Here is a 25192-nt window from a genome sequence, read left to right as displayed (position 1 = left end):
GCGATGGACAGGGAAGCCTGGCGTGCTGCAGTCCATGGGGTCAAATAGAATCAGACACAACTGAGCGACTGAACTGAGCATAGATGCCCAAGTCATCAAAAAGATGGTCGCATTCTTTACATTGATTCATCTAGTGAAAAACAGTCCAGAAGGCTTTTTGCTTCTTTTTATTTACACACTTGTGTTTCTAGAATCATTGTTGTTAGCGGTCAGCTTATACTCCTCAAATGAGTTCACCGCGTAAAGATGTTGGCGGACTCCCATGCGAATGACTTCAGCCTTTCTCATCAGGCTGAGTGGCAAGCACACCAGCATGTATTTTTGTGCAGCACTGTCAGGCACCAATATTAAACTCAATACAGTTATGAGGAATTCAGCTCAGGGATTCAGCAGGCTTCCTCACAGCTGAGATCTCAGGCCCATCTTTCTCTTTCTTCTCAATTTCCACTTATGTGACAAAACATATCTCCACATTCTGGGGCTGGGATACTTCCCAAGCTCTTAAAATACATTAGTCCAGAAAGATCCTTTCCCCTCCAGTGGCTTCACAGTGCATCTGATCCCTAACCCCAGTGACTTCGAGGAACCCAATCTGGGAAGATATACCTGGTCCCAGCTTGGCTTGGTGACTCAGAGAAATGTCAGATCAAGATGACCCCAAGACACTCACAGAACATGTGCCCAAGCCCCAGTGACCTGGACTCCAGGAAGGCGTGGGCCAACCTCAGGCAATACTGGAAACTGGTTTCTCTGTGCACTTTTGAACCCACGCAGCTGCTTGGTGAGACCTGCAGGTGGCCTGGGGCCAGGTGGGCAGAGATGCACCTCAGCTGCGGCAGTCAGAGAGGTGTGATGGGCACATTCCCATTACCTGGGTTTATAGCCCTGGGTCTTCCCAGCTTCCGGCTGCAACCTGAGACAGAAAAATGACCAAGACTCATTTTCTCATGGGCCACACCAGTAGGGGTGTCACAAATCCCAGAGCAGGCTTGTAAATGCATCCGCTGTTTATTTTTCCTGAAGCCAGTGCAAGTCTATCTTGATGCTGCCACTCTTCAAAATTCAGAAACCACAGAAGACATTTTGAGTTACATTATTACTTTATTTTCCTTTTTTTTTACACATAGCATTAAAGCCATCCCACATACAGATATCTCTATGGCTCCTTACACATTTTATTCTATCTAAAGTATCATAGCTATTAGATGACAAAAATCATCCCATTAAAATGGCAACATTTCTAAAAAACAGGCTTCATATTTAGTGATGAGAAACTGACTCCCCATCTACTCCCCCTGCCAAAAAAAACTCCTTCAATCCAGAGCTAGAAAGACAGTTCACATCCATGGCTAACACATGGGGCCCATACAGAGACGGCTCCAAAACAAGCTATGGGGTTATTAAACTTGTAACAAGCAACTTCTTTATTTGTACGGAATACGAACACAAGAAAAGCATCATTTTCCTTTTTAGCCCTTTTATTAGTGTGTTTTGCCTCCACCCAAGTTACTGCGTACCAAGCGGCTATGAAGAGTAAAAACCAACTGATTTTAAGTCCCTGAAATGCATGCAACTTATAATTCCTAAAGCACACAATCAGTTCCCAGTCTCCGGGGCTGACTCTTCACTTCGTGGAGACTACGGTGCTGCCGGGTTAGCAGTTGTGTCTGTTGTGCTGCTGGGGTTTGGAGTTGCTGCTGCTTTGGCTTCCGGCGGCTGGGTTTCGGTTTTGGGGTCTTCTCCGTCTCCAGCACTCTTCTTGCTCTTGTCTGCAGCCATCTCCATGATCTCCTGTAGCGGCTGATCGGTCTCAAGCGAGCTGGGCTGGAGTTCGTAAACCTGGACTTGACCCGGGACATCTATTGCTTTCTGTTCAAGTTTTTCCAAGATGGTCTGAACCTTCCTGACCCCATCTCTCCTGGCCTGGCGGACATCAGCTCGTCCTTCTGGGTCTACCGAATCCAGAGCCAGTAGCTCTTTGGTCAGATACTCTTCTATCATCAGGTACTTTTTGTCCGTCTTCTTGCCTTCAAAGTTGTCCACAGCCTGTTCCAGCCCTTGCACTTTCTCCAGGATGGCTTCTACTTTCAGCACACCCGGATGCTTTGGGGGCACTTCAGCTTCTCCTGGTTTAGGGGGTGCAGCTTCTGCAGGGGCAGGACTAGGGGCTGCTCTCTCTTCTGCAGCCACATTCTTGGGGGAAGAGGGGACGGCAGAAGGGACGGCAGAGGGAACGGCAGAGGGGATGGTAGGAGGGGCGGGGCTAGGAGGACAAGGCACCGGAGCGGAAGGAACCTTTATTTCCACCTTCTCAGAGGGAGGCGGGGGCTTCTGCGAAACAGGTTGAGCATCCACCTCCTTTCGGATCACTTGGATCGGGATGTGTCCGGGAGGGAGATCTGGTCCAGTTGGGCCTGGCCTGCTTTCTGGCTTGTTTTCAGGTTGGGGAACAGGTGAAGGTTCTCGATGGGTCATGGGCTGTGGGAAAGAGGCAAGGACACAGACAATTTTAATGGCTGAGAGTCACAGGTGGTCATTTGTAGCTAGTACTGACTAGAAGGAAATGGGAACGACTTTTAAAAAGTTTAACAGTATAAAAGAGATTTTCAAAGTCAACTGATACCAGTTACAAGAATAAAATATGGTATTCGTCATGCATAATGGGGCTTCCCAGGTGGGGCTAGTGGTGAAGAACCCAGCTGCCAATGCAGGAGACATAAAGATGTTGAGTTCGATCCCTGGATCAGGAAGATCCCCTGGAGGAGGGCACGGCAACCCACTTTAGTATTCCTGCCTGGAGAATCCCATGGACAGAGGAGCCTGGCGGGCTACAGTCCACGGGGTCCCCAGGAATCAGACATGACTGAAGACACTTAGCAGGACGAGCACGCATGCATTATATGTAACCAAACCATGGTTACGCTTCCGTTTGTTACCTTGGTCTCTCAGTCTGTTCTCTCTTACTTTTTCTGAAGATGGAATTCTTACGGCAATGAAAAGAAAACCAACGTAATTTTTCAAAAAGGAAAATACCCCAAACTCATGCTGACTCCTGAGTTACTTCAGCTCAAAGCAAAGTCCTGGGTGACTCAGACTTTCAGGGGATGGAGCCGTGGAGTAATAATTGCCACTTGCCCCCTTCTGCGTGAAAGTCTCTGCTCAAGGTGTGACCTTCCCATCTCCTGTTTCAGCAAAGTTATAATCGTCTTTTTTTTTTTTTTTAAACCTATGACAGCGTTGTGGTTTCTGCCCAGACTGATGTATTTTTTTGAGAATAAGCAAGATGCCCCAAATGGGTAACCCTATAAGACTTCTGCTTGGACGCATTTGTGCCAGAGCTGATACTGGCATAGCACAGCACCTCCACACCGACCGCATGGCTACAGAGGCTGAGATGCTCTTTAATGTGACTATAAGCCAGAGGCGTGTTTTAACAAATGAACTATGCCTGCAACAGAAGTAACTTGGTTCACCCAGCATTCAAGTGAATACCTAAAAAAAATCTCACACACTCTGATTTCATCAACTGGGAAATAGGAGTTAGACTATAATACTTGTAAAGTACTCCATATTAAAAACATTATATCCCACTATAATATTCAATTAGGTCAAATCTTTGCAAGCCTCCAACATGGGATCTCTGAATAAGCTGTGAAAGGGAGGCCACTACAAACAAGTAAGATTAAGTGGAAATAGGATTAAATATTGTTTCACCAATTACACAAAATATATAGGAAAGATATGAGAGGAAACATTGCCAGCTTGGCAAATGAGCACTTCTTTCCCATTTGAAAGGATTACTGAGTTTAAGTTAAGGATCTGATGGACGCGTGGCTGTTTGAACACCACTAGCCTCCTTTTCCATCAAATCTCTTCTGCCAACCAGCAGTCCTCAACTTTGGCCCTTGGCATTCATGAACTAGCCACACGCCTCTCCTTGGGCTTTAAAGCAATAGCTGAATAAGTGACTTTAGAAACACTTAAGAGGGGGTGTGCCCGCTGGCTTGTACTTTTCAAAAACTTTTCAAGGTCATGATAGCAGAAAAAGACCGAGAAACTGATCCAGATTAAAGGAGACTAAAGGCAAATGACACCTGCATGCAATGCTCACGATCCTAGACTGCATCCTAGAACAAAGGGGAAACTGCTCTACAGGAGACGTGGAAGCGAACTGTGTGTGAGACAGAAATGTCGTAAGGGTGTTAACTGTCCTACAGCTGATCACTCTAATGTAGTTATCAGTGAGAAGGTAGCTCTCTTAGGAAAACACCTGCTGTCATGTTTAGGGGACAGGGGCATGTTATTTATAACTAAATCTCAAACAAAAATATAGATAATATATGGAGAGAGGAAAAATGACAAGGCAAGTGGAGTAAAACATTAATAGTGAATATGGCTGAATCTTTGCTTTCATGACCTTCACGTATACTGGACTTCCATTCTGTAAGGTTGGAATCATTTCCAAATAGAAAAGCCAAAAACAAAACAAAAGCAAAAGCCAGTAACAGGAAAGCACTCTGTTAGAGGGCCCTGGACAGTGTCCCCATTTGTAGGAAGAAGATGCCCTCCATTTGTTTACAGGGGACTTTCCTTTCAAGAACAGTGGTCAAGAATTCACTCAGCAGCTGAGGGGCCCTGGCTGCTGGGTATTCTGCGGCTCTAAAACTAGAAGACTGCTTCCCCCAGGAATCAGTGCCTGCACATCTCTGTGCTGTGTGCTGTGCTAAGTCGCTTCAGTCACGACCGACTCTTTGTAACTCTATGTACTGTGCCCACCAGGCTCCTCTGTCCATGAGATTCTCTGGGAAGAATACTGGAGTGGGTTGCCATGCCCTCCTCCAGGGACTCTTCCTGACCCAGGGATTGAACCTGCATCTTGTATCTCCTGCATTGGCAGCTGGGTTCTTTACCACTAGTGCCACCTGGAAAGCTAGTGCATGCCTCTACTGAAGGTTAAACGGGCACTGCCTGTGACTTTCACCAGACAGGCAGGAAGGTGTCCCAGCCACCCAGCCGGTCGGGCATCAGCTGGGCAACACAGTCCTTTACTGCAAAGGGTAAGGCATGCTGCCTGTGGTCAAGGTCAGAGCAGAGCTGAAGAGAGCAGATGAACACTTCTGAAATGCATAGAACAATCAGATGCTGAACTGTAAGAGACTAGGCACCCTGAGAAAAGATCAGGCTGCACGGAAGCGGCAAGACTGGCTTGTCCCTTGGAGGATGGGAAAAGTTTAGATTGTGGAGGCATCTCGGGAAGTGGGTTCAGTGTGAGCAAAGAAACAAGAGAGGAGACAACAGACGAAAGGGCCAGCAGGGTGCAGAAGGGGTATCCGTGAGGCAGGAGATGGAGGCTGCAGCTGGAGTGTGGAGTGGGGTGTGGCAGGGCCCTGAAAGGGTATGATGGGCAGAGGACACCTGGGCCCCAAATGTGTGACGCCATGCTCTGCCCACCTTTCCCCATCACAGTGGCTGGAACTCTGCCCCTGAGGCAGCTGCTACAAAGAACAAGCAAAAGCTATAGAAGGCACCAGAGGTTCACAGCCCTCGCCCGCATCTGCTGGTAACCAGCATTTTTCCGGGATCTCGGTCTCCCCAGGAAGGGCTGATGAGGGCAGGGGACCCAGGACACCTGCACAGAGCTCCTCCGGCCCTGGAGAGATGCCACCCCAGCCCATCTGCGACACCGACTCCCATACCTGAGGCCTGTCGACCGTGGTCTGCACACGGACAGATGGCGGGGGTGGCACTGGTGTGCTGCTTCTGGCTGGAGAGCCCTCCCGGCTGGACGCACTCCGGACAGGAGGCCGGAAGGGGGATGCGGTCCACGTGGTCCGGGGCTCCCAGTCATCCCCCTGGATCTTGTGGTACACGGGCTGGTGCGTCTGGTACTCGCCCTGCTGAGCTGGGTAGTGTGTCTTCTGGGCTTGGTGGAAGGATGGCTGGGCTGCCGGCCGGGTGACATTCTGCTCGTGTATCACAGGGATGGAAATGTAGCCCCGGGGGAGCTGGTGACCACCCAGGCTGCTCCTGCCAGTGGAGGCGGGCAGGCTGGCTGAGGAGGAGGACGAGGAGCAGTCTGAGGCCGCTGGAGACTGGGACCGCTGCAAGACACAGAATGCAGACACATGGCCCTGTGAACCCTTGCCTGGCTCTCTGACTCTGCCCGCAGTACGTGCCTGCTCAGGGTGGCAGGCTTAATACAACCTCCCACCTGTTAAGCCTTTCCAGTGTCCACATGTACTGTTAAGACTGGGAACTCAGGAGTCAAGAGGCCTGGGCTCAAATTCTCAACAGCCCGACAGCTTTGTTGTTGTTTCAGTCGCAAAGTCGCATCCGACTCTTTGTGACCTCATGGGCTGAAGCCCACCAGGCTTCTCTGTCCATGGGATTTTCCAGGCAAGAATATTGGAGTGGGTTGCCATGCCCTCATCCAGGGGATGTTCCGGACCCAGGGACTGAACCTCAGTCTCCTGCATTGCAGGCAGATTCTTTACTGTTAATGAGCTACGTTTAAAGTACAGAAAAGAGTAACCCCTCCTCACCTAACTTGAAGATTCTGTAAAAGAATCAGTGGGTGTGTCTGGCACCAGCACCACCCACAGGAAGTGCTCACTAAGTTTTAATTATTGTTGTCATTTCCTTTCCTCTTTCCTGAACTCTTTTCCTGCTTATCCCCAGAGAACCCAGGGGCCAGCGGGAACCACGTCCCCATGTGGACCAAGGCAGGCCAGGCCCCTCTCCCTTCCTGACAGCCTACTTTCTATTTTGGAACAGCAGAAGAGTGTTTCCCCAGCTGGCTTCTAAGGCCCCTGCTAGGTTAAATTTGTGAAGATTTCTCTGACTGACGCATCACTTTTGATTTTTACAACAAAAACATTACAAATATAGGTACTGCCTCTCCAAGAAAGGGTAAGTGCCTCCTGTGTGAGTGTGTGCTCAGTCATGTGCGACTCTTTGCAACCCCATGGATTGTAGCCTATCAGGCTCCTCTGTGGATGGAATTTTCCAGGCAAGAATACTGGAGTGGATTGCCATTTCCTTTTCCAGAGGAACTTTCCAAACCAGGGATCCGACTCATGTCTCTTGCCTCTCCTGCACTGACTGCCAGGCAGGTTCTTTACCACCGCACCACCTGATGCCTCCATTAACTATGTTTTTCACGTGGAGTAAGCATTTGTGCTCAAGAGCAGCGCGGGGGACACAGTGGGATGGTGTCCCAACAGGAAAACCCAGAGGGCCTATGGCTCAGGATTCCTGCTGGGGTCCACTGGCCTTCAAGTCTCAGCTAAGAACCAGGTTAAGGACTATGCTTTAACTGTTAGTACAAGGAAGTGCTGACCTCAGGCTTAAAACCTGAAAAAATAATTTTATGCTTTGTTTTAAACAGCAGACACTGTGAGGACAGGCACGCGGTCTCATTTTCACATCAGCGTAGCTCCGAGCAGTTAACACTCACCCATGAACACTGAACTGAGTGAAATGACACAGAGCCTCTCTGTGTTTCTGACACACAAAGCTCAGTGGGAATGAGAGGTGTCATAGGAGGAGCCAGAAGGCAAGGCTTCCAGGCCCTGCAATGCCACTTCCGACTTTATGCTTTTGGACCAAGCTGTTACCCCTTCTTGAGCCCCAATTCCGGAGCTTCAGAAACAAACTACAATCTCTGCTCACCTGAAAAACCAGCCTGTGAAATGCTGGGGGGACATGGGGCTGTCAGCAAGCGATCTTTGCTGGGTGACACTGGCCAGGCCCGGATGCCCCACATCTCACGGGGTTGTCATGAGGGTCTGGGGTCATCTGTGGTCTGGGGCAGCCCAGGAAGCACGAAACCCAGCTCCCCGCCATCTCCTCCTCCTGCCTGCACAGGTCACGGTCATGTAGGCCTGTGAGCCAGGCCTCTCCTTACCTCGGGTCCATGGGAGGCTGGAGGCTGGGCCGCTGCAGCAGCTGCCGCCGGTGCACTCGGTTTATCTGGCTGGCTGGCTTCCGCCACACCCCGAAGAGGCGACTGGGATCTCGGGGGAGCCGCCGCAGCCGCCTCGGTTTGGAAGCGCTGCGTCCCGGGCTGGGAGTATGCAAAGACAGGGTGCGGCCGGCTCGGGGCGCCTTCATGAAGGACGGGGATGGGAATGTAGCCTGGCCGGAGCTGGGGGTACACGGCATGACCTTCTCTAGTGGGCAGCAGCCTGGCGCCCTCCCGCGAAGGCCCATTTGCAGAGGATGCGGTTTCCTAAAAGTGAGAGGAGACACACAGACCTGTTAGAAACTGGGAAGGAAACAGCCCTGAGCAGGAGAAAGCATAATGCCATGTGCTCCGATCTTCCAGAGTGACTCTGGGCCCCACAGTGCCAGCTAGGACAGCTGAGCGCAGAAACTGTGGGTACCTCCCCTGATCCCCTACTTCTTCCAGACCTCTCCTCCCTTGCTGAAGCTGCTGTTGGCCCAGGAGTTTAAGAATCAGAAGCATCAAAAGAAAGTAAGAGACAAGTAAGGTATCTGTGGAGCACAGGAGAAGTTCCAGTTTCCCGAACTGGTAAGACAGGTTTTTGTTCTGGATGACAAGGCAGCCTTGCATACAGGAGAGTCCCCGACAGCCTCCCAAACCTTCAGAGACCCAGATCAGAAGATGCTAGGAGGGTCCAATGCCAACTTGCTAAGGGGATTACAGCCAGCATCTCGGCTTCCTAAACGGTCCTCACATTTCCTGACAACGCAGATTCACGTGGGACCCTGACACAGGCCACAGCCCAGAAATCTGCAGAGAAGGGGCAGCGGCGGGCAGGCAGCTTCCTCAGGAATATTTTCAGAACAAGAGGCAAGAAAGGGAGATACCCAAGGAACGCAGAAGAGGCACAGGATGAGAACAAAACCCGGGGATTAGTTGTGCTGGTCTTGTGATGCCAACAAAGCTTGCTTGGCGAGGAGCGGCTGGGGTCCCTCCTATGTCCTCTCATGAAGTTCTCCCTTCAGTGGCCTGGCTATTTTGGGACCCTTGAGAAGGCCAAGTTCCAGATGTACCACAGAGAAAGATCCTGTTTCAGACAACAAGGCTGGCCAGTCACTCACCAGGCAATGTCACTCCTCACCAAGCAGAGGCTGGGTGACTGAAGCCAGGGACCCCTGTGGCTTCCTGTCCTGACCATCTAGAGGGTCCTTTCACAGAGGAGGGGGCTGAGGATTCGTGCTACTTCCACGCATCCAAGTGGACAAACTATTATGCCTCCTTACGAGGCATCCCCCTGAACGGCAAACACCAGAAGGCTTGAGGGTCTATTCCCGCTGAGGCGAAGCTGGTCACAAGGAGGGCAAGCCCTGGACCTTAGATCTTTCAGACCCGTGAACCTCTCTCTGCCCTCCTGCTGAGCCCGCCGCCCCAGCGGGCCTCCCAGCACTCAGGAGAGGCCCGGGTGTTGCCATGTCCTTGGGGACACCGGCAGACAGGCGGTACTCTCAGATTAGAATACCCACGTGCTCAGGGTGGCGGCATTATTTTAGCCTGCTTAACTTTAGGGTCACCCAAGAGCAGGGAGTGGGTCCAGGCGTCACATTCAGAAGCGCATTCCTGCCACGAGACGGGCACCAGAAGGGAGGCGGCAGCAGCGCTGAAGGAGGCCTGTGCTGCCGAGTGCTGACTCATCACAGGCCGGCTGGGCACCTCGTCCTCGCCCTGGGGCACCATCCCTCCAGCCTGGAGCGGAGCCTGGACAAGTGCGGGGGGCGGTGTCCCTGCTGGCCTCCTCCTGGCCACACACTAGAGCAGAGATGGGCAAGTTAGCCGCCCTCGTCCGCTGGCTGGCCCCTGGTGAACACCCTGCTCCCAAGCTACTGGGTACCGTGGTTTACACCAGCAAGGCCCAATCCCTGCAGGCTGGGGGCTGCGTGAAACAAACAGGATGACCACCTGGAGAGCACAGGGGCCCACCTGGGCTTTTCTAGTAAGGTGGGGTTTCCTAAAGAAGGCTCGCCTTCTTTCTTACCTCTGTTAGTAATCATTCTTTCATTGGGGGTAAGTCTCTTCACCTCTCTGAGCCTTAATCCCCTTTGCTAGAAAGTGGAGCTAGCAACACCCACTTCACAGGTCTGTAGTAAGCTATTACGAGAGCCCATGGAGAGGGGTTTGCCCAGGGGGCTGAAAGGCAGTCCCTTCTAACACAGGCACAGGATGCTTCGACTCAAGACGCCCAAGGGTCAAAGAATCAAATCTGAAGGACTCAGTTAACCAGTGGTAACCGGAGTCAGGAAGGTGGACGCACCTGGAGGAAATGGTAATCGTCTGGGAAGGGACCCTCTGAGGAGATGCAAAAGCTCTCTCTCTCTCTGGGTGGTGGAGATAAATGTGTACACCCATATGTAAGAGCAGTCTCTCTCAGTCTCCTCATCTCAGGAGCCCCCACGCTGCTCATCTCCTGCCTCAGTCCACCCACACCACCCAGGCTGAACCCGTGAGGGCGGCCACCCCCCACCACCCTGCTGTGAGCTGTGCCTCCGCCTCAGACCCTCCGGGGCCTGGAAACCTTAGAGAGCCCTGGCCGAGTAAGGCCTGGCCACTCCTGGGGGAAGCCCCTGGATCCAGAAGGTCTGAGGGCGGGCCTGCCAATACATTTTATGCATCTTGCTGAATATATTTTGTACCTCAATTGAAAATGGAAAGGGAAGAAAAAGGAAGAAAAAAGGGGAGGAGGGCAGAGGAACAGCTCTGCCTGCCCCGGGGCTGTGAGAGCACAGCCAATACCCGGCCTGGGTCTTGGGAGCAGTGCGGCGCTGGGGTCAGTGAAGGGAAGCGAGTGGTCGCTGTAGGCTGGGGCGGGGGCGTCAGGGGCCCAAGCTGGAAAGAAGGGAGGCTGGGAGAGGCCCGGAGGCTGCTTTCCTATAGTTCTGAGGTCTGTACTCCCGGTTCCGAGTGAACGAATGGCTCATTCATGCCGTTTAATAAAAACCCCACGCATCTCTTCACAACTGTCGTGTCTAAAAGAAGGCAGGCAGCCCTGATGCTCTGGTGGGCGGTGGTGGGGGTGTGTGGCGGGCTTTGTTTAGAAAACACTGCCTGAGGTAAGTTTTAAAAAACCATCTCACGTCTATGGACTAGAAAACTAACACTTCTATGTGAACAAAAATTTAAACCCGAGTGAAACACCCGCCCGCGACAAGGTCCGCACGGGGTGCTGATGCCGCCTCCGCTCCCACTCTGCTCTCGTTAGAGCCCTGTCAGCAGTAAATGCTTCAGGTCTACGAACCAAACTGAGGACCCAAAAGAGCCACACTGCCCTTTTTACCTTCTGTGGTGTTTCATCAGAGTCTAGTGAAAGGAAAGATGTACTTTTTTTCCGGGGTGGGGGGCGGGGAAGACTTTAAAATGTTTAATTTATATTAAAGTATTTATATGACTATGTATTTAAAGTAAGTATACATTCAAATGGCTTTCCTGGTGGCTCAGACGGTAAAGCGTCTGCCTGCAATGCGGGAGACCTGGGTTCAATCCCTGGGTCAGGAAGATTCCCTGGAGAAGGAAATGGCAACCCACTCCAGCACTCTTGCCTGGAAAATTCCATGGATGGAGGAGCCTGGTGGGCTACAGTCCATGCGATCGCAAACAGTCGAACACGACTGAGTGACTTCACTTTCTTTCTATACAAATATATATAATAAATATATATTATAAATGTTTATAATTATCCTAGGAAACATCTAGAACATGTCTCCTTAGTCCCGTAAGAAGTGTTCTCAAGTTCAAGCCCAAGCCTCTTGGTTCTGCTGGCCAGCATCTTTCATAGAAGACGCACTACCTGCCCCGCCCTGACTTCGCTGGGGACGGGGCTTCCGTCTCCTGGGGGTTTCGCTCCTGTGAGGCCGGGCGACAGGGACAGGGTGCCAGCAAGATGACCAAGCGGACGACGGCCGGCCCGGCCTCCCCATCACCGCCTGCCTCGCTTCCTGAGGAGCGGTGACAGCATCACAGAATTACCCTCCAGTCAGCTCAGCTCATTATCCTTATCTGTGGGCAGAGCCATCAGGAATACATTCATACAAAATCCAATTAGGAAATCAGAGCCTGACTCCACTGCCTATCTCACTGAACTAATTTATAAAATGAACCGGCCAATTCTTCTTCTTTGGGCATTACGTTAAAATCCTCTGCAGGTGCCAAACAACTCCATGAGAAGGCCAGGATGAAAAGCGGGAAAAATCGCCTCAGATGAGCCAAAACTTGCCCTCACAAATATCAGGTATTATTACTAGATAAGCCTGGGGTCAGGTTCTGAGCTCGGACGAGGGTGTGGCTTACAAACAGGTCTTATTTACTCATTGTTGTTGTTCAGCCACTAAGTTGTGTCCAACTTTTGCAACTCCATGGACTGTAGCACATCAGGCTCCTCCGTCCTCCATTATTTCTAGAGTCTGCTTAAACTCACATCCATTGAGTTGGTGATGCCATCCGACCATCTCATCCTCTGCGGTCCCTATCTCCTTTGGCCCTCAATCTTTCCCAGCATCAGGGTCTTTTCCAGTGAGTCAGCTCTTTGCATCAGGTTGCCAAAGTACTGGAGTTTTGGCTTCAGTATTAGTCCTTCCAGTGGATATTCAGGGTTGATTTTCTTTAGGATTGACTGGTTGGATCTCCTGCAGTCCAAGGGACTCTGAGAGGATGACTACACTTCACCACTGGTTTTTAGTTAACAGCGTGGGCACTAACGGACAGCTAGCAGACTTGCAAAGAGACTGCATGTGGTCCCAGAGTCAGCTCTGCCCCTAAGGAGGCACTACGGAAGCAGCTTACTCCTACCCTCCCACCCCCAATTTCCTGAGCTGTGAAATGATGTGCTATAAAGCGGTGGTTCTCAGACTAGGGGCATCTGGAACACCCAGGAAATTAAAAAAAAAAAAAAAAATGCAGATTCACTGTTCCGTCCTAACAAAGTCTGACTCAGAAGGTCTGTGGGGAAACCTAGCCCCAACGGCCCTGGGAGCACAGCTCTAAACGAGGGTCCTTCCAGATGACCTTCTCCCTGACCTCTGATCCCAAGATCTCTCCTAGCTGTAAACACCTACATAAGGCTCAAAAACAAGGAAAAATTGATGCTGCAGAAATCTAAAAGTGATCACTCTTAACTGTACTCAGTTAAATCACATCAGTAATCGCTGGAACTCAAGGTGCCCAGAAGTTTCAGGAAGAGGAGGAGTTCCCTGTGCTATACAGTAGACTCGGGACATGAAAAGCAGGCTGGGACCATAAGCCCCGAAAACCGTGCCCCCATGAGCCCCAACCTCAGCTCCACAGTGCAGTGTTCTTTAAAACGCGGGCTGAGCAGCTACAAACCACGCTCTGAATGAAGGGGAACAGCCACAAAGGCAACCCGGAGCACCACCGCCTTGACAGCCCTGGAGTCTTAAGTAGGACACACTCTTATTAACTGGGTTTTTAGGCCAAAAGAGCCTCATGCCTGTCAGCTAGTGACTTTTACTAATGATACTTCCAAGACTTCTAAAACAAGGGGGGAAAAAAAGATGAAGGGAAATAAGAATCCTGGGACTCCCCATTTAGTGAGGACCTGGATCAAAATAAAGTGGCCTGGGCTTGCCTCTCTCAGGCAGGAAGCAAAACAAAAGAAAAGCTTCCTTCTAAAGCGCACACAGAGACCTGAGCTTCAAGGTCCTACAAAACCTTCCGTTTGGTGTTATAGGCCACAGAAAAGAAGCAGGAATTATTGCCAATGTGATATATAAACAGATACCTACATTCCCACAGCCAAACTTGAAGCTCCCACTAGAGTGTGGTAAAGGGTCTCTTCCACTGCTCCCAACCCTGTTTGGGGGCACATAAGAGACACTGGGCAAACTGAATAATAAGCAAAGTCCACATCCACCACAGTCTGCTTACAGCGCTCCTGGTGGGACAAGAGTCTACACTCTAAGCGATCTAGTCCCAGGTGATCGAAGGTTTTATCTAATACACCCGTTATTAGAGTATGTACACTTCTCTACAAAACAGAGCTACAGATGTACAAAATAAACTTATGGTCACCGGCAGGGAAGGGGGGATAAACTGAAAAGATTGGGATTGACATATATACATTATGGTACATAAAGCAGATAACTAATAAGGACCTACTGAATGGCACAAGGACTCTTCTCAATACATCCGTAACGGCCTACATGGGAAAAGACCTAAAAAAGAGTGGATATAGGTAATGTATAACTCATCCATTTGGCTGTACACCTGAAATTAACACAGTATTGTCAATCAACTATATTCCAACAGCAATTTTTTTTAAAGAAGTATGTGGCCCTGATCCTGGGATTACTGAGATGGGTGTCCCTATGCGCTTTTACTAAGGAAAACTTTTTTTAAAAAACATGACATTGCTTCTCTTTGCAGCTGTGTCCCAACAGGTGGGAATGAACCAGCGTGAGCCCCCATCTCCAAGCTGCCATCCTGGACTCCAATCCCGCCCCGTTGCTTGCCAACTGCGTGCTCTCGGACAGGACTCCTTCCTACTGAGACTCAGGTCCCCTAGCTTATAAAAATCCCCATGCCTCCCAGGACCTGTTGCCAAATTTAAGTGAAATAAGGCACAAGAAAGTCTCCGTGAACTCTGAGCTGTCCTGTGCCCTGTATAACCGCGCTCTTCCATTCCACAAATAGTTACTGATGGACCCAGCTTCTCCCAAGCAACTGCTGGTTGGGCCTACTGTTCAGAAAGTTGTAAATTCAGGTTTAATTCCTCAGTGGTCTCACCCAAGTTGGTAATGAGCCTAATAAAAGTTTGAAGCCCTTTTATCTGAGAGTCCTAAGAGCACTAATTAGCAGGGATGCCATTTTCTCTGTTAAGACATGTTATCTAATGTTTCATACTGGAAGCAAACACAGCCAAAGACAACTCCAGAGTTCTGAGCCCTACACTCTCCTCTGCCTTCAGGAGGCCCCCAACCCTGGAGGGGCTGCCTTGCAGACAATCAACACCCAGTCTGCAGTGACTGTAATGCCTGCACACGTGCCCCTGAGGCCCAGGGGAAGAGTCAAGCCAGGCTGGGACAGAAGGAGTCGCCTAGGAGTAGAAAGTCTGCTAATGTCCCTTCAACATCCCCAGGGTGTCCCTCCATGGCATGTAAGTCGTGGGCCACAGCGGAGTATGTCCCCTGCTGGAGAGAGTGCTTGGGACTCAGAGTTCCTCACTCCCTGGAGCCCCCTTCAAGGGTTCCCAAGGTCACAGGGGAAGTGGCTGCAAAACCAAGAAGAAAACCCTGGATCCTGGGAGTTCAGCTCCTGAACTCAGTGGCTTCAGGGTATTTAAAAAACTACCTACTTCCTCCTCAGGAAAAAAATAAAAAAAGGTAGGGATCTGCTTTAATCAATCTAAAGCCACAAGCCACAGACGGAAAAGTACCTGAAATCTCCGTATCTGGAAGCAAACTCTTGTCTGAATTTAGATAAAGAGACCCCTTTACCCCCATGGGTACATTCCCATTGGTTTCTCAAGGTTCTGTCTCAGAGGCCAGCCATGCATAGCATCTGTTGGTAGCAGGGTGCTGGCTTTACTGGACATGCATTTTGCACAAAACACAATTCCCCAACAGGAAAAAAAGTCAAATCTCCAATTCATCAACCACAGCTCAAGCAAGGGGAGACTGACAGATGGTGGCAGCCCTGGGAGGAATTTCTGGGGCGGGGGGGGGGACTCCTTCCCCACCCTAAGCAGCTTCTCAAAGCGCTCCTTTCCCAACAACCACACTCCCTCAAGAGGGTGGTGAAAATTAGAAACCCCCTCCCTCTCCTTCTGCCCCTTAGGGTAGCGTCCAGACCACCTGTGCACACGGCTGATGACCCCCCAACACCCTTGGGCATCTGGTTCCTGCTGGCACTGTCCTCAGGCCCAGGCAGAGACCCTCCCCTCGATCATAGGGTTGAGGGTAAACACAGCACTCCCTGAAGAACACAGAACACACAACTGCCCTGGCCTGTCTCGGGCAGGGGATCTGGGGCCAAGGCTACAAGCTGCTGGGGCTGTGGGCTACAGGTCTGGCTGAGGCTCCAGAAGGCTGACGTCTGCACTGAGTTCCTGCCCAGCTCCTGTGCATCCCCCATGAGGGGCATAGGAACCCCCAAGGAAGGGTGCTGAGGGCGTCAAGACACTGGTGGAAGGACAGTCAGCTGAGGTGGTTCAGAGGCCATAAGAGGCCTTGCCTCGGGAAACAAGACTTCATGCCCATCTGGGAATCCGCAGACCCACATCCAGCCAGCACTCTCTACTGTGTGGGGAAGCCAAGTGCCTCTCCGAGAATCCCCTCCGACTTCTTGGTGGAGGCTGGGGCCCACAGATTGCACACACGCCTCAGGTCAGGCCCTGGCTCCTCACAATCCCGCTGGACGAGTACTGGTGTACGCCCATTTCTCAGAAGGGGAGACTGAGGCTGGGCAGGGGGGAGGTGAGTGATTTTACCTGAGACCACCGGACACGTGAACACTTTCACTATTCCTGTCACACCTGTACACTGTGGGATTAATGACTGTTGATGGCTAAGGACAAACGAACATCTGCAAACCCTTTGTCTTCCCGGGGGTGAAATCGCAGCAGGAGGGAAAGCATTTCATTTCGCCCGGTGGAGCTGAGCTGAGGCACAGACCTGGAACATTCAGTTCAAGTGTGCTCCGGGCCAGGGAGCCAAGGCTCAATGCTGAGTCACCGCCTGGCTGAGGCAGGGCAGCGAGAGTGGGGCACTCAGTTCTGAGTCACCACAGACCGGAGACTCCTCAGGCCCAGCCCAGGGCCTCTGCTGGGAGTGAACCCAGGTCCAGCCCAGCAGCAGAGCCGGGTCCTACTCTGACCCTCGGGCTCCGTGGGATAATCTGGAACATTCAAAAAAGCCATGTGGCTGCCTTCCCTGCTACACACATGTTCTTTCCTATCTTCCTGCCGTTTCCACTTCTAAACCATTCATTCATTCATTCTTTGTCCAAGAAAGAATTTAACGTAATTGAAAAAAATACAACAATTCTACTTTAAATTTTCAAGAAACCAAGGAAGTTACTTCAAAATAGGAAATGCCTGTTCTTCAACAGGATGCTAGGGAATTTTCAGGGCTAAGTCTCATCTCCCTCACTCAGGACGCAGCTCTGGGTAGGGGAGCTCCCAGGAGGCACTTAATGTACATAGGACTTCGCAGCTGGCACAGGGGTAAAGAATCCGCCTGCCAGTGCAGGAGGCACGAGAGATGTGGGTTCGACCCCTGGGTCGGGATGATCCCCTGGAGTGGGAAATGGCAACCCACTCCAGTATTCTTGCCTGGAGAATCCCACGGACAGAAGAGCCTGGTGGGCTACAGTCCACAGGGTTGCAAAAAATCGGGCATGACTGAGTACACACACACGCTATACACATTATGGAGGCAGCGAACAATCTGCAATCCTGGTCTTCAGAACCAACAGTGAGTAAGAGGCTTTGCCGCTCTGCAGTGTCTGACCTTACTGCCAGCCTCACAAACGGAAAAACTGGAGACAGACTCCTCGCACAGCCCTGGCTTAGTGGCATCTGGCTGCTGACAGCAACCAACCTCCCTGGCAGGCCGGCTCTAAGATGCTGTGTCACTGGCGGGGACAAAAAAAAGACCGCCTCCAAACACGTAAGGATGAATTTAGGGAATCAATACCCAAGTCCCCTGTGGAGAAAAGGCCACTCAGAAATTCAATAAAAAGGAACCGGCAACTGGGAGACGTTTGGGGACGAGGCTGACGCCGCTTAGGAACCGACAGAAGGCTTCCTGCAACACACACGTCAGGAAGGGACGCTTGTCTTCAACAGCCCGGAGCCCAGGCCCATGTTTTCCTCTTCTCCACACAGAATTGTACATATTGAGCCCGTGGACCCTGCCAGGCCCTGAAGAGGCAGAGAGATGAAAGAGACGCAGAGTCTGCCTCTGGGACGCTCAGCCCACAGGGACGTGACCTTGAGGCAAAGCAGGAACGTGCTGCCTTTTAGAGGAAAGTTTCAAATTGAAGTAATGTGGCATCTGGAGCCGGGATGGGCTGCTTCCAACTGGAGAGATGGGGGAAACGCTTTGTGGAAAATGGCCCTGAAGGAGGCAGAACTGTCCTCTGTGTGACATTTTAACACCACGACTCGCAGAGAGCAGGCACTCAAAAAATTTCGGCAGAGATGAATGAGCGGAGACTGGGGCTTGTCTTCTCAGCTCAGACCCAGGCTCAGGAAAGGAGCCAATGTGTCTGACGAGCTGTAGGAGATGGACTCAAGGCTGTTTAAAATCGGGGCTGTGCCTGGCGAGCTCAGAGTATAAAGGTCTAAGTTTAAAGAAGCGGCTAGGCCCGCTAGCATCGAGTCTGTCACCTGGGGTGGGGGCAAAGCTCTGCTCACAACAGTCTGTTCTGTCACAGCTGACAGGCTTCAGGCCAGGGACCTCCCCTCTTTGCACGTCTGTCTCCTCGTGTATAAGGTGAATCTGACAGCTTCCACCTTCGTGAGCGCCTTTGAGGGTTTAAAGAGATAAGGTTTGTAAAAGCACCCACCTGTGTCTGGCACATGTCTACAAAGGTGTTGACAGACGGAAAAAATCAGTTCCTCCCTTCCTACAGAAATTCTCTCTGATCAAGCTTTTACGAGCTGCCTGACTGGCTGAAAAGCTGCCAAGGCCCCCAAAGAAATCGTCCTAGAAATATGTGAAGACTGAACACCAACTATCTCACCAGGCCGCATGATGCCAAACAAGGGCTGGAGATCAACTTTCACATCTGCAAAAGGAGGGGACTTGGAGCCTCGCTTCACAAGTCCAGCTTTTTGTCTGAGAGCTGAGGCACAAAAGGATCATGGGCACGCGGACTTGATTCACAAGCCATGGGGAGCCGGGAGGGCCTGGAGAACTCTGTCAGGTATCAGAGAGGTTTCCTTGCGGTTCATCAGCACTGGAGGATCCTCAGAGGTTCCCAATAAGCAAAGCCTTCAGCTACTGCTCCCAGTTTCTCTATATAAGGCGTCTTAAACATGTTAAGAGCAACATTAACACAGCAGAACTATGAAGCAGAAAGAGTAGGTTTGGATTGATGCATGGCTTCCTAATTTTTACGAAAAATGCCAGGTCGTTTTTAAATGTCAATGGGAAGGAACCAACGTGTAGAGTGGTTTATATAAGGCAGCTGTGTGTCATTCCAGAAATGAGGACAACCTAATCAAGCCTCATGGGTGGTATGAGGCTTCCTGACTCACAGGCAGCCCCAACAGCATCAAACAGCTAAGCCTTCCCGGCCCTGGCTAACGTCAACCGCCGCCACAGTTCCTGCGCGCTGTCTCTACCCCCTGTAAAGGGCAAATATACACCACGACACAGGCGACAAGTTATTGGTCAGGTCTTGCATAGGCCAAACATGGACTGTTCTTCAGAGGGGAAAACGAAGGTCCTGGATGAGCTGGGCTCCAAAGGCATTTGTTTGGCCATGTTTTTATTAAACCCTCAGCAAATTGCTATTCATCTGTGATACAGACATTTGCTCCAGAGTCACTGCAACTGGCTGGAAATATAAAGGAAAGAATGGCCGCTCCTTTCCTGTGTTCTGATTCTAAGAGGCACAAGAGCTTGCGATCGATCTGCAAACCACAAGATGATCTCATCTCTCGGAATATTCAGGAAGCTCTCCTGAACGTGAAGGGGAACAAATGGGTCTCTGCTTCAACTGAAACTCAAACCAGCTCTGAGTTCCTCTGCAAGGATGCTCCTATCTGTTTCCTATAGGGCCTGAGGATAATCTGTCAAACGACTGCGGTGAGATTCAGCTGGCAGGGCAAGCCTCTGGCCTGCTTCTCCTGGGGTTCCCAAGGGTCTGGGGATCACCTCCCCACACCTGGCACTGGCACCCTGCCAGGTCCATCCCTCCCCCTACCATCCCCATCATCATCCCCAGAAACTCAGGCACCCGCTGAGTTTAACCAGGAAGGAAGGGAGGCTCGGGAGATGGCTCTGCAGGTCTAGATGTGAAGCAGGATGCTTTGAGGATGCCAAGGCTCACACAGGTGCACACAAAGTCATAGCTCCCCCACGCCACCCCCTCTAGGATGTGGGATCATTGTCCTTTGGTGACTCTCAAGTGCCCAGGTGCCAGAATCAAGAACCAACAGGGCAGCTTTTTCTGACATACAGATTTCTGGGTCCTACCCTGAGCTACCGGGATCCAACAAGGGAGTACGCACAGCTGGCAACCTGTGTTCTCCTCAGGCTTCCCTGGAGACTGCCAGGCTCGGGAATCCGTGCCCAGGCACCTCCGGGACCGGAAAAGCTAGAACCGCCCTGCTCCTCTGCCCAAGGAGGTTTGTGAGGGAGCGGCACAGCACCACACTCCAAAGCATCTGGCCTCTGTTTATTTCACAAGGCGAGCCAGAGGAGCGGCCCGCATAGAAACTGTACGTCTCAAAGAGGATGCCAAGCCCTCTGCCAGAGAAGGGGCCTGGACTGGTAGGAACTTGCCAAGACACGTGTGCAGAAAATCGATATCCAGGAAGACTGCAGGTGGGAAGGTTCAGATTCTCAGAGTGGAGCTGGAGTAAGCCCAAAGCCTTTGCCTTTAGCTGCCCTGCCTCTGCAGTGAAGGGCAAGATACTTTCACTTGCCCCCTCTTTAAAAATGGGATGAAAGGTCACTCTAAACACCTCAGGGAAATGGGAGAGGATCAACTCTAAGACAACAGCAAATAAAACTAAACCATACACAAAGTTCTAGTCTTCTTCTTTCCAAGAAAGTCATTCATTTACCCATATGACTAAACTGCAAACACCCCAGAAACTGTCTTCCCCTGAAGAGGGCTTTCTCTGTTCTTCATGTTCAGTGAATAGCCCTTGATTGACTGACAGCATCTTCCCTGGAAGGTAAGGATGCTCAGAGGATCCTCTTAGCTCAGTTCCTCTAAAATCACCCTTTGTTTTTTGCCAGAATTATTTTCTCAATCCACATTAAGAAACCAATCTCTGATATAAAGTGCTAGTGAAGGATATTCACTTCATGGCAAATAGATGGGGGAAAAATGGAAACAGTGAGGGACTTTGTTTTAGGGGGGCTCCCAAATCACTGCAGATGGTGACTGCAGCCATGAAGTTAAAAGACACTTGCTCCTTGGAAGAAAAGTTACGACCAACTTAGACAGCATATTAAAGTTTTAGGGGGGCTCCCAAATCACTGCAGATGGTGACTGCAGCCATGAAGTTAAAAGACACTTGCTCCTTGCAAGAAAAGTTACGATCAACTTAGACAGCATATTAAAAAGCACAGACATTACTTTGCCAACAAATGTCCTTCTAGTCAAGACTATGGTTTTTCCAATAGTCATGTATGGATTTGAAAGTTGGACTATAAAGAAAGCTGAGCACCGAAGAATTGATGCTCTTGAACTGTGGTGTTGGAGAACACTCTTGAGAGTCCCTTGGACTGCAAGGAGATCCAACCAGTCCATCCTAAAGGAAATCAGTCTTGAATGTTCATTGGAAGGACTGATGCTGAAACTGAAACTCCAATACTTCGGCCACCTGATGAGAAGAACTGACTCACTGGAAAAGACCCTGATTCTGGGAAAGACTGAAGGCGGGAGGAAAGGGGATGACAGAGGATGAGACGGTTGGATGGTATTACCGACTCGATGGACATGAGTTTGAGTAAGCTCCAGAAGTTGGTGATGGACAGGGAAGCCTGGCGTGCTGCAGTCCATGGGGTCCCAGAGAGTCGGACATGACCGAGCGACTGAACTGACTGAAAGATTTTCCATCATTCACAGAAGTTAAAGTGAATTAGTCACATAGTTGTTTTGTGTACATCAAAGCACAGTCTTGAAAGCCATGAAGCCCACAGAGCTAACAAAGTGAATGTTAGTTTTTTCCTTATGTTCTAGTGCCACGTTGAGAAATCTCAATTAATTTGGTAAGCAGCTCTTTTCTTGAGTTGATCACATCCAGCCATCACCATCCAAGTAGTCACAAAAGCCAGAAGGGCAGAAAAACAATCAAGTACTCCAGCCTGCACAGTTCACCCTTAAATTTCACAGAAATTTAACACTCTTCTACCTTCTTCTGAACAATAAACTGCCTCTTAATTAGGACTTTCCAGTGTAGGTCTCTCTTTGCTATTGGTACTGGCTGAATGGCCTTTGGAAACACATGTGAACTCTCTGGGTTTCTTTCTCAGAAAAAAATAGAGGCTGAGCTAAAAGATCTTTAACCATCTTTTGACTTTAAAATTCTGTTAAATTTTCAAATCAACTTTCACAGCATCAAACTTCTGATTTACTAGCTCTTATGTTCCACTTGTTGAGAAAAATAATAGTAACTTAACCTGTTTTTTTTCCCCCTTGAAAAAGTTTGTAAAACCACAGCCTAACCCATCCATCGTACGTAAGATCTCAACCTGCTGGGTGAGTTTCATGTTGAAAACCAAGTGCCAGAGATGTGGCATGTACACTGAACTCACAGTGGATATGTTCATACTTGATCTACACTCACCACCAACAACGCCAGTGGATTCTGACTCTTCCTGTCTCTATAGGAAGGAAGCCTCAAAATGACAGGGTTTTTTTTTTTTTTTTTTGGCCTCAGTGAAGATCTACATCCTTGCAGGCTGCATTAACAGAGCTGGTTTGAAATGAGCTTTAGTTTCACTCAATAATGGGCTGAACAGACAAAAGGAATACATGGTTATGTCGATCCCAGCTAATTACAGCCTCTTGAAATAATTTTCAGGAATAAATATACAATTAATTTCTTATAAGTATAAGCTGCTGATTGTACAATATCTCACTGTTGGGCACCAGAGTTTCATAAATATTTTAAAGGAAAAAGCTGCATAAAACTGAAGGTGGTTAACACAGATTTTTTTCTTCTAAAACAATGGTTTATAAAACATTTTTAATTCTGTGAGTTTTTAAATCTTCAAAATAACTTACCAGCTCATGTCTTTTATTTTGCCCAGACAATGTAACACTACTACAAGTCTAGTTCTTTTTGCCAAGCTTTACGTTTTGAAAAAGCTCAAAGTTATAGAGAATTACAAGAGCAATACAATTAGTTATAATTTTTTAAATTAACGGACTCATTCCAAGTTTATATTTTCAAATTGTCATGGTTCTAAGGATTAAGTAGTATATACACCCCTGCATATATGTAAATAAGGCATACTTCTAATACAAAAGTATTACTACTAAATTATTTGTGTATTGGGGATAAGAAACAAATCCTAAATATTTTAGTAGCATAACAAGGAAGGGAATGTATTGATATTAAAAAAGAAAAAAAAATCTCTTTCTGACCAGGGTGAGGCAGTATCTAAGGCGATAGCCAACTAGGCGACAGTCTGGCATCTTCAGTTTAGAAATTGCCTGGAAGATTGCATCTTATTTTTAACAAGTCATACTAGAATATATTCGTAGTGAAGACAACTTTCAAACAATAATACAGTTTTAATTTCAAATACAGAAGGGAAAAAAAAACAAGAAAAGGAATGCATTTACATCAGTCTCCTGAGTCACTCTGTGCCTGAGGTGGGAGAGTGAAGTCAAGATACCCTCACCCAAGTTCAGGAACTTGAGGAGGTAAAATTCCTAAGAGACCCTAAAGGACCCCCACATTAACTTGCCAACGGTCCCCTGGCGTCTGCCAAAGCACGGTCAGCAGAGAAAAACGAGGATCTGAGCCCTGGAAGCCGGGTGGAGACCGTGGCCAGGCCTGACCCGGGCCTTGGTGCTGAGCAGGCCGGCCACCCGTCGTCTCCTGGCCCAGGGCCCCTCGAATGGAGCCGGTGGACGGGACCTGGTGCCACAGCGCAGGTCCCACTTCCCGCCTGACCCCCGGAAACCAAACACGGCCCAGGGAGGGCAGTCCTCTTGGGAACCTCCCCAAACTGGCCCAGACGCCGGCCAAGGGCGGGCCTGGAGAGGGGGCTCGTGGGGGGCGCAGCAGGCCGACCCCCCTGGGAGCTGGCGTCCTCCAGGGGATCCGTGCGTTCCAGGCGGCCTTCACTGACCTCCGAGGCACCGGCTGCGGCCGGCGGGCACCTGGCGCCTCGCGTCCCCGCAGGCCCAGTCCAGCCGCCCCCGCCCGGCCCTGTCCCCAGACTGGCCGTCGATGGGGGTTTGGGGGGAAGGTGGAGGGGGAGCCGCTGGCCAGGGCGCGGCGCGGGCCTTGCTCACCTTGGGGCCCTCGGGGGGCACGCGCGGGTCGTTCCACGTCGTGGTGCGGTTGTTGTGGTCCACGAAGAAGGGCCAGCCGGTCTGCGGGTCGATCTTGATTTCCCAGCCAGGGGGCAGGGGGTCGCGGTCGCCGGCGCCGTTGCCGGACGCCATCTGCACCATGGGAGAGTGGGTGGCTGCGCTCATGCTGGGTCGGGGTCGGCCCGGAGGGGCGGCCGCCGGGGTGCTAGGGTGCAGGGTGCCCGGTCGCGGGGTGCTGGGTCACGGGGTCGCGGGGTGCCGGACCTCCAGGTGTAGGGTCGCTCGCTGGCCGCGGCCGGAGCGGAGAGTCGGGAGCGCCGCCGACGTGTCCGGGAAGCCGGCGCCGGGCACCTTTATGAATTAAAGGAGGGGGTGACGTGGCCGGAGAGGGCTGGAAGTGTCTGGAAATAGCCTCCTCGCTGCCAAAGGGGAAGGAGGAGATAAAGGGAGGTAGCAACTGGCCGGCTAGAAACTTCTGGTCCCATCCAGAGAAGTTGGCGGCGGCTCGGGTTGGATGCGGAGCTCCGCCCTGAGTCATCGGCTATAATCGGGGCGGGGCGGGGCGTGGGCGGGGCGTGGGCGGAGCATCCGCCGGCCGCCCCTCCTCCACCCCGCCACCTCTTCCCCTACATTCGCGGTTCCCGGGGGGCAGGGGATCCCTGGCGGAGTTGTCCCTGAGCTGGGCGGGGGGCTTGCATCCGAGGGATCCCTGTGCCGCCGAGCGGCAGGTCGAGCAAACCCCAGGGGACGTCATCTGTGTGTCCTGGGCCGGTTTCGGTTTTCGGATTCGCTTGGTCTTCTTCGAGCCGCGTGGGTGTTCCCGGGACTGGCTCCTTCGTGTAAAAACAAACTCATCGTTAGCCTTTTAAATCGTTGGGGATTAACTAGAGTCTCTCCCACCTCGCCTTTGCACCCCTAGATTACTGATACTCCTCAGTTAATCACTTTTTTCCCATGGGCTTAAGGGCCGTCCGGAAGGGGCTCTGAAATGTTGATCCGACACCAGAA

The 25192-nt window shown here is 50.8% G+C and overlaps 1 protein-coding gene across 1 annotated transcript; it reads right to left on the bottom strand.

Moving 5' to 3' along the window:
* Positions 1-1081: 1081 nt before the first annotated feature.
* On the bottom strand, positions 1082-24695 carry BAG3 (BAG cochaperone 3). Its single transcript, XM_061403650.1, has 4 exons — positions 24164-24695; positions 7907-8230; positions 5697-6101; positions 1082-2478 (listed from the first exon to the last, which is right to left on the bottom strand). The coding sequence occupies exons 1-4, from the start codon at positions 24347-24349 to the stop codon at positions 1639-1641; spliced, it is 1755 nt and encodes a 584-aa protein (XP_061259634.1). The 5' UTR covers positions 24350-24695; the 3' UTR covers positions 1082-1638.
* Between the last annotated feature and the right edge of the window lie 497 nt (positions 24696-25192).

The sequence above is a fragment of the Bos javanicus genome, chromosome 26 (genome assembly GCF_032452875.1).
Source record: "Bos javanicus breed banteng chromosome 26, ARS-OSU_banteng_1.0, whole genome shotgun sequence".
NCBI classification, from domain to species: Eukaryota; Metazoa; Chordata; class Mammalia; order Artiodactyla; family Bovidae; genus Bos; species Bos javanicus.
The sequence above is the reverse complement of the archived record's forward strand: the minus strand, read 5'-3'. Positions and strand labels throughout refer to the sequence as shown.